Below are 8,901 nucleotides of genomic sequence, written 5' to 3'. Positions count from 1 at the left end.
TACAACCTTACTACTGGTTCATTGGATTTCGGGCCGGATGGATCCAGTGCATTGATCAGTAGAGGGTCTTGATTATCAAAAAATCTTAGCCAACTAGTTCCTCTTCCTGCTGTCCCCGTGAGGGAGAGCTACCGCTAGTATTAGAGGCTGCGTTAACCGAAGGCGATTTTCCAATAGCTAAATAGAAAGATGAGCCTCTATAACTGAACATAAGATAATAAAATCTAAGCCTCGATTGAAGATTCAAGAGAATTGGATTTCTCGAGCCAGTGAGAAAGATAGTTCGATAGATACCATAGCCGTTACGAAGATGGGTGCTTCTCGACAAAAAGAGATTTTGGATGAGCTGGGGGAAGAGCCTTTGAATGCAAGAGATCGAAAAAATAGGAAATTTCAAGGCTAAAAAAAGTGAACCGAGTTGGCCCTAATAAGACTCAATTTCTATTAAAGGAGAGGAAGCTGGTTTAAAGGCCCTCATCGGGAGCTAATCGATTTTTTTCATAGAGATTTCCTAACTATGAATATCTTCGGTCGGGATAGAAAAAACTAAGTGGCGACTGAGCGGGGAATCCCCCATATTAATAAAAATTAATATAAAAAAAACTATAAAATATAACCTAATCAAATTTAATATTCAGCCTATTAATAATAACTCAAATATAAATTTAATAAAATCTAGAATAATATGTTAAATAATAAAAATAATACAATATAATAATTTTATAAATTTGAATCCAACCTAAGTGATACAGATAATAAAATTAAATTTTAAATTCATTTCAAACTCATTTATAATTACTTGAATTCATCTTATTAAAATTTGGTCAAATTAAATATCTAAGATAGCCGCTCGCCTGTCATCGCTATTACCGTGTACATTTATCAATAAATTTGGTGGCTGCGTGTTACAATGGCATTGAAAATATATGACTTTATTACCACATTTAATAGACAAAACTGAAGATATGACTCAGCTAAGCTAAATCATGACATGTAATCTACTGGAATATATACAAACAATTCTAGATTCATTTTTTAATATATTCTTCTTTGTAATATACATTATAAATACCTTCTTAAGTTTGTTTCCTATAATATATTTACATCAAAAGATATAATAATCATTTTATTTTAGAATATATCCTAGCACCATAGTACTTGAAAAACAATATAAATCATTAATTCTTTCTAATAAATATACTATTCATTTTGCAATTAATGTATTTTTTAATAATTAATGAATAACTTTATTTATAGATTTGTTTAAATTCATGAATTAAAAATGAATATTAAATTCCATTCAGCTCGATCTAATAAAAAAAATTTAATTTAATCAAATTTCAATTTGGTTTGCTTTTTGGCTTTAGCTTAGTGTAATCCAATTAAAAATATAAAAGAATTTTCTTTTTCCAAATTAGAAAACATATGATTGTTTGTGCTACTTATTGTCTTCGATGCTATAAGAGAGTTCATATTGTTGATGTGATGATAATTTCCCTCAACATTACTAATAATAATATGCCTAATGGCATGCGATTAAGGTAGAAATAAAGAGATAATTCATGGTTGGAGGCTCTAGATATAGAAAAAGTCAATCAAGAAACTCTAAACAGAAAAAGTAATCAATTTGCAATAGCTAGCTACTATATATCAAAAAATGTGTTTACATAAATATATGATCTTTTTACATTAGAAGTTTTTTTTTTTTTAAAAAAAAAAAAAGAAATTATGTTGTTTGAAAGATAAGGAAGTTGACTTTATTATTTAAAGTCAAGTAGTTATTAAAAGTGTAATAAAGCCATTCATACTAATGGTCCTGCCAACAATTTCCGTACGGAGAAAGGACGAAATCAAAACAATGTTCTGGGATTAGGAAACTGAGCCATTTTCTGATGTTTCTGTAATCTGCGCTGACATCAAGACGAGGACTAAATTAAAGAAGAATGTCCGCACCATGCGACACCATAAACATGGGCTGCGCAGGCCTTTATATTGCAGGTCAAATGACCCATGTCTTTAGTTCACTCATCATGCTGTCCAGCTGAAATTTCACTGTCACGGTCTTTTTCTTCTTTTCTTTTTTTCCTTTTCTTTCACTTGTTATGGTTTTTTTCCTAAAAACTTTTTTTATATTTACGCTTTTTCTTTTCAAAAAATTCTATTATACATTTTTATTTTTAAATTTTTTAAAAAAAACTAAAAATATACATAAAAAATACTAAAAGTATATCAATTAATTTGTATTATTATCAAACTAATCAAGTGAGATAAATTTTTTTTTATTTTGTATTTTTATGTTTAGTTTCAATGAATTAGAAAATATTACATATATTTTTTTATAGTAGCTAGCGTATTTTGATAACAATAAAGATGTGTGTTTCAAAAAATATATCATAATATATATAAAAAAGACTAAAATATATTAAGATAAAATTAAAATAAAATAAAAAGAATAGTAATTTATATATAATTTATTACAAAGAATTCAAATCATTTATATATAATTTTATAATAGAATTTATTTATAAATACATCTCTTTATTTGGTGAAATATTTGAATTAATTTACAAATTATTTTAGAATTTAAGAGATAAAAGGAGAAAGAAAGAAAGAAAGAAGAAAATGGATAAAAGAAAAAAGAAAGAAATAGAAGAGGATGAATGTATTTAAATCAAGAATAATTTTGTGATGATAAAAAAATAATCTCATTTATATGTTTATTAAACTATAGTAAATTTTATTGTATCTAGTTTAGTTAAACCACACTTCTAAAGATCCAACGAAATAGATTTCTAAATTAATTTTTGTTTATAAGAAATATAGATTTACATATGATTTTCAAAAAAGATTTATAAGATTTGCTTATATAAGCACAATATTCAAATCACATTTATAAAAGTTTGTTGTTTCTAAATAATTCAAAATAAAAATTAATATTTTTGAGAGACTAAATAAAAAAAATAGTTAAAAAGTCTCTTTTAGAATTTGAATTCTTTATAAAAAGAAATTAAAATATTAAATATTTAGCTAAATATAATAAACTAATTTAACAAAATTTAAGTCATTTAATTCAAAATAAATAGTTAAAAGCTTATCATCCGAAAGATAAGTATCTAATTTTTAATTAAAATTTAAGTCGTTGATTTCAAATTAAAGGTTAAGATCACCCAAATATTAATTATCATGTCTAATCATATTTAAGAGGATCTATTTTAATATTTAAAAACATACATTCTAAAAATACAAAATTTAAAGATTTAAATTTTTAAAAAATAGATAATTAAAATCTAAAATAATAAAAAGTAATAAATTTTGAAACTCCAAAATATTAATATGTCTGACATAATATTGAAAAAGAGCTGATAGCTGTTCAGTTTTAAAAAGTTAATCTTATATATTTGGTAATCTTATTGCTAATATCTTTTAGAACTCTTAACAATTATAATTCATATCAATTCTAAATCAAAAATTTTGTGGACAACTTTATTAATCTAAATATCTTCTTATATCTTTAAGATCCTAAACTAAAAAAATATCTCCTCTTTTTATTATAACTTTCAACCCTTTTTCTTTTTAGTATAAGCAAAAAACTATTATTATATATATCTTTTAGTTATTCCACTGTATGTATATATATAATTTTTTATTAGCATGTAAATCTTAAAAATAAAAAATAATTAGTTGATATCTATATTGATAATTAAACATATGAATAACAATTATAGATGATTCATTAAATATAATTACTAATTAATTATCAGTTATAAATCACCGACTACCAGTTACTAGTAAAATTTATAAGTCTTAGGCTATAAAATTCATAAAAATCTAAATCTTTACAAAAGAACATACTTAATAACTATTTCTTAAAAGAAATATAAAAGGATCTCATTATCCTTCTTTTAGCACATCAAATAATCACAATACATATATATAGTTTTGAGGATTTTTACTTTTCTCCCTTTAATCACTCTTAGTATAACTGTCTGGATAAGTTTTCCTTAAAGCCAATTACTCGTATATTTCCTAACAACTAGAAAAATACCTTAAGTCTCCAAACGCCAAGGCTCCAAAATCTCAAGTCTTCAATATATTCAAAATTATGTTGAGAATATTTTAGAAAACGATAACCTAATTTCTAACTCTATTCTCTCAAACCAGATTAATCCTTTATCCAAATCATTAACAGAGTTCTAAAGTTAGCTTGTAGTACCTAAAAGTAAAAATGGCAATTCTTTTAAATCATAATCACACATCACATTAATGGACTTTGGCTGAATTTTTTAGGATACTGTCCCTTCTATGAGAAACTGAACTTATGTAAATTTTGGATAAATTTTTCAGTTGGTGCCAATCCTTTGGACTATATTTCAAATTGATATCAATACTTTAATTTGAATATAACTGGTACCCAAACTACACAAAAGGATATCAATTTAGAGCAACTCTCCAATTTTCGACCAATTGATACTAATATGACAATCTGATGATGAGGTATACCTACTCATTTCAATTTTTCTTATACAAAGTTTGATTTTATTAATATAATCTTTAATGAGGAAAAAACATGATATTAGTACGCTCAACTGCCCAAAATCATCAGGCCTCCTAAATATACTCTGAAGTTGGACCAAAGTCCATGAGAATATCATGTGAAAATAACCTAGTTAGAGGAATGTACGCAAAAAGGGGTAAAACAAAATAGGGCTGTTAAATAGCAGTATAAAAGAGTAGAGAAACTAAAATAATAACCAACACACTATACAAAAAACCAACCAGAACACAACAGCGAGCAATATATCTAAAATATAGATCAAGACATCCACAAAAAAAAAGAAAAAAAAGAATCTAGAAAGCACACGAGCAAAATGATGAATAGTTTTTTCTGGTTTTCTAGTTATAGAAAAGAAATGCTATTACAATTTCTGAACAAAAATGTGATACACGTCAAATCTTGTTAAGGAAAAGCAAGATAAGTTTTTGCAATAACAATTTTGACATTAAAAGCGTTTTTGTTATTGGAAGCAATTATTAAGCCAACTGAATTGTAATCCTCAAAAAAAGAAAAGAAAAAAGAATAGTGCCATTATTGATCTAATATAAAAAGGTGAGTAATATTTGCCACTCTTCAACAAATATCTCTTCCCCTCCAAAGAGACATATTCTTGTCTCCAGGAACATCTAACCTCTTCACTAAAGCAATGGCTTTGCCAATTACTTCAAATCAAGAAAATGTTGGCTCTTCCATTTGTGGGTTCCATTGGCTTCATGCCTTTCTTGCAAGTTTAAGGGCTAAAGTCTTAGAAATTGCAAAATATGCAAAGAAAATAGCAAAAGATGATCCAAGAAGAATCATTCACTCACTTAAGGCAGGACTTGCTGTTATTTTGGTTTCTTTACTATACTACATTGAACCACTTTATAATAGTTTTGGTGTTAATACAACTTGGGCAGTTTTAACTGCTGTGGTCGTCTTTGAATTTTCTGTGGGTAAGTTTTGCATTGTATTTAGTTGTAAAAATTTATACATATTTTCTTCTTGTTAGTTCTTTTTTTTTTCTTAATATTTATTTGCACATATATCTTTATTTTTCAGGAGCAACTCTTGGAAGAGGTCTAAGTAGGATGTTAGCAACACTGGTAGCTGGTGCTCTTGGCCTTGGAGCTCATCGTCTAGCGACACTTTCCGGGGACATGTCAGAGGCCATAGTAATCAACGTAATTGTCTTTTCAATAGGTACTGACAACATTTAAATTTATTGAAGTATATGCACTTTCAACTTGTTCAACTGATCATTTACATATATGTTATGGTTTTGATGCAGTTGCAATTGTGTCGTTTGCAAGGTTTTTCCCGAAAATGAAAGCAAGATTTGATTATGGATTGATGATATTCATATTGACATTCTCCTTGATAGCAGTATCAGGTTATCGAGAAGAAAGCATACCAAAAATGGCACTTGAGAGACTCACAACAATTGTTGCTGGCAGTTGTGTTACTATTCTAGTCAATATTTGCATATTCCCTGTATGGATCGGACAGGATCTTCACAATCTAGTTGCTGCTAACTTGGAGAAGCTTGGAAACTTTTTACTAGGTACATATCCAATGCATGTGCTTTTGTACATATTTAAAGACCTCATATATTGTATAGACACTATCACAGGAGAGATGACGCATGCTGCTACAATGAATCACTGAAATATCAAGAGATTTAAGTGAAGAAAGCAATAAAAAGAAACAAAGAAGAGGAGTCCATTAAGAGTTTTTCTTTTCACGGCAATATACTCATTGTAAAAACAATAATCATTTATATCACATAAGAAAACTTGAATCTGAAGCCTTTATCTCTAAAAAGCAATTGGTCTTTATCACTTGAGAATATTTTATGTATATAAACATTATACATCATCCATAAGTGATTGAAATGATTAAAATTGCAGGATTTGGAGGTGAATACTTTGGAGTGTCAGAAGATGAAGATGCACCTAATGAAGATAGGTCATTTCTTCAAGGATATAAAAGTGTTCTCACTTCTCAAAGTGGTCAAGAAAACATGGTGAGGAACAAGCTCACAGAAGTGTCTCTTTTAAGTAGTTCAAGAAGTTGCTTGAAATGAGAAGAATTTTAAATGTTCATATCGTTTTACAGGTTAATTTGGCAAGATGGGAACCTGGTCATGGCCGCTTTAGGTTTCGCCATCCTTGGAAGCAATACCTAAAGATTGGAAACTTAATTCACCAATGTGCCATTAAAATTGATGCTCTTAACAACTACCTCGACCCTCAAATCCAGGTCACAATATTAGTTCGTACATATTACATTAACTAAAACTTGAGTGACTAATGGTGTAATTAGCGAGGCATATTTATTGCCATGCTCACTAGTTCTTGCTTGTCCTCCAGACTCCCATGGAAATTCGAAGAAAAATTCAAGAACAATGCACAGAAATCAGCTTAGAGTGCGGAAGAGCTCTCAGGGAATCATCATTATCATTGAAAACGATGGCCCGAAATGAATCTGCTCGTCTCCATGTAGCAAACTCAAAAACTGCTGCTGAAAATCTCAAATCACTTATAAAAATAGGTTTATGGGAAGAAGCAGACCTACTAGAGATAACATCAGTCACTGCAGTTGCTACCCTTTTAATGGGGACTGTTCAAAGCACTGAAAGAATTGTTGATGCTGTCCATGAATTAGCATCTATGGCAGGTTTCAAGACTGAAATAACAACGTCAAGTTTCATCCAAAGAGTACACGATGTCAATGTACAGAACCATGAAATTACCATGGGTGGTGAATGATCCAGAACTATATATGAATTGCTTCAAAATTCTACGGAATGCTGTAAAATGGGAGTAGAAATGAATCCCAAAAGCCTAATTACATGTTACTGAAAGTAATAAAGTAAGTATGTTCAGTTTATTATTACTTTCTTTTTATTGATAAAACGTTAATGAATTTTATGATAAACATAAGCACATTAACTAAAAATGACAAATTTATAATAATATTAAAACTCTTAATACTCTAATTAGGAATTTATTATTTAATTTGTGGTAGCTTTCATATTTTTCTCTTACATAACATATACAACTTGTATTGTTTATTTTTCCGTTTGTACTATCAATTCTAATAGTATAGGACTTCTAATTCAATTTTCAGTTTCCTTTCTTTTTACTCCTACAACTTTTAATGCTCTGGGTCATAGCATCACACAATTTGTATTCATGTGTAAGAAATTCAAAAGAAAAGTTTAGTAACAATATCTGTATTAACTAATCGTTTACTTAAAATTAAATTTATTGAAAAAATTTAATAAATTTTTTAATATTTTATATCCTTTTAAAAAATTAAAATTTTATTAATATTATAAAATAAAAATTATTTTAAAATTATTTATTGATTAATATTTTAAAATTACATAAATTAATATTATAAATATAATAGCGGATGCAAGGAGGGCAAGAGTGGGCCACCCTTTCAAATTACTTTTAATTAATATCTTTTTAAAAGGTATAAAAATGTGACATGTGGTTTTAAGAATTGTAGTTTTTCTATGGAATGACGTACTTTATAATTTGAAGTTTCTCATTCTTTTACTACCTTATAAATTAATATCTTTAGATTTTTGTAATTTAATACTAGCATAATACTTATTTTTAATAATAAAATTATTTATTAAATAAATTAAAATACAACTAATTACATCGAATTCATATTAAATAATATATATATATATATATATATATATACATATATATATATATATTTTATTAGAAATAAAATTATAATATTTTTAGATGTATCCTAACCGTTGATTTGATGGTATATTACTTATAAAATAATTTTATTATTAAAAATAAATATTATACCAATATTAAATTATAAAATCTAAAATATTAATTTATAAGTTAGTAAAAGATATAATAAAACTAATCGCGGTGTACTCTTTTATCTCTAAAAAAAATACATTTCTCTAACTACAAAAAGTCTAACCACAAGATCTGTTTTTGTAATTTTTTAAATTTTTTTACTAATACTTTTTATATTTTAAATTGCTCACCAAAAGACTTCCTAAAAAGACTTTTTTACTAATATCATCGTTCTTCACTTTATATCCCATATACTTTTTAATATTCAATTCGCAACTGAATATAGTTGATATTACTATTTTTTAGAATTAGAAATTATTGTATTATTAAAAAGCTAACTTCTTAGTTAATATAATATTTAAATTATTATTTTATACAATTAAGATTATTGGTAATTAGGAAACTAAGTTGTTGTTACTATAATATTAAAAGTATAATTAAAATAATATTTTTAAAAATTATAATAATTATTTAATTATAGATATAACTTATTAATTAATAAATTAATAAAAATTATAAAATCAA

The 8,901-nt window shown here is 26.7% G+C and overlaps 1 protein-coding gene across 1 annotated transcript; it reads left to right on the top strand.

Annotated features, from left to right (window-relative positions):
* Positions 1–4,283: 4,283 nt before the first annotated feature.
* On the top strand, positions 4,284–7,305 carry LOC8279607 (aluminum-activated malate transporter 2). Its single transcript, XM_002527717.2, has 6 exons — positions 4,284–5,490; positions 5,597–5,737; positions 5,826–6,098; positions 6,445–6,560; positions 6,653–6,796; positions 6,907–7,305. The coding sequence occupies exons 1-6, from the start codon at positions 5,202–5,204 to the stop codon at positions 7,303–7,305; spliced, it is 1,362 nt and encodes a 453-aa protein (XP_002527763.1). The 5' UTR covers positions 4,284–5,201.
* Positions 7,306–8,901: the final 1,596 nt, after the last annotated feature.

The sequence above is a fragment of the Ricinus communis genome, chromosome 8 (assembly GCF_019578655.1).
Source record: "Ricinus communis isolate WT05 ecotype wild-type chromosome 8, ASM1957865v1, whole genome shotgun sequence".
In the NCBI taxonomy this organism is placed as follows: Eukaryota; Viridiplantae; Streptophyta; class Magnoliopsida; order Malpighiales; family Euphorbiaceae; genus Ricinus; species Ricinus communis.
This window is presented reverse-complemented; position numbering and strand designations above follow the sequence as displayed.

Coding starts and splice junctions, on each gene's coding strand:
- LOC8279607 (XM_002527717.2), top strand. CDS start 5,202: ATGGCTTTGCCAATTACTTCAAATCAAGAAAATGTTGGCTCTTCCATT. Junction 6,099..6,444: donor GCTTGGAAACTTTTTACTAG/GTACATATCCAA, acceptor TTAAAATTGCAG/GATTTGGAGGTGAATACTTT. Junction 6,561..6,652: donor AAAGTGGTCAAGAAAACATG/GTGAGGAACAAG, acceptor ATCGTTTTACAG/GTTAATTTGGCAAGATGGGA.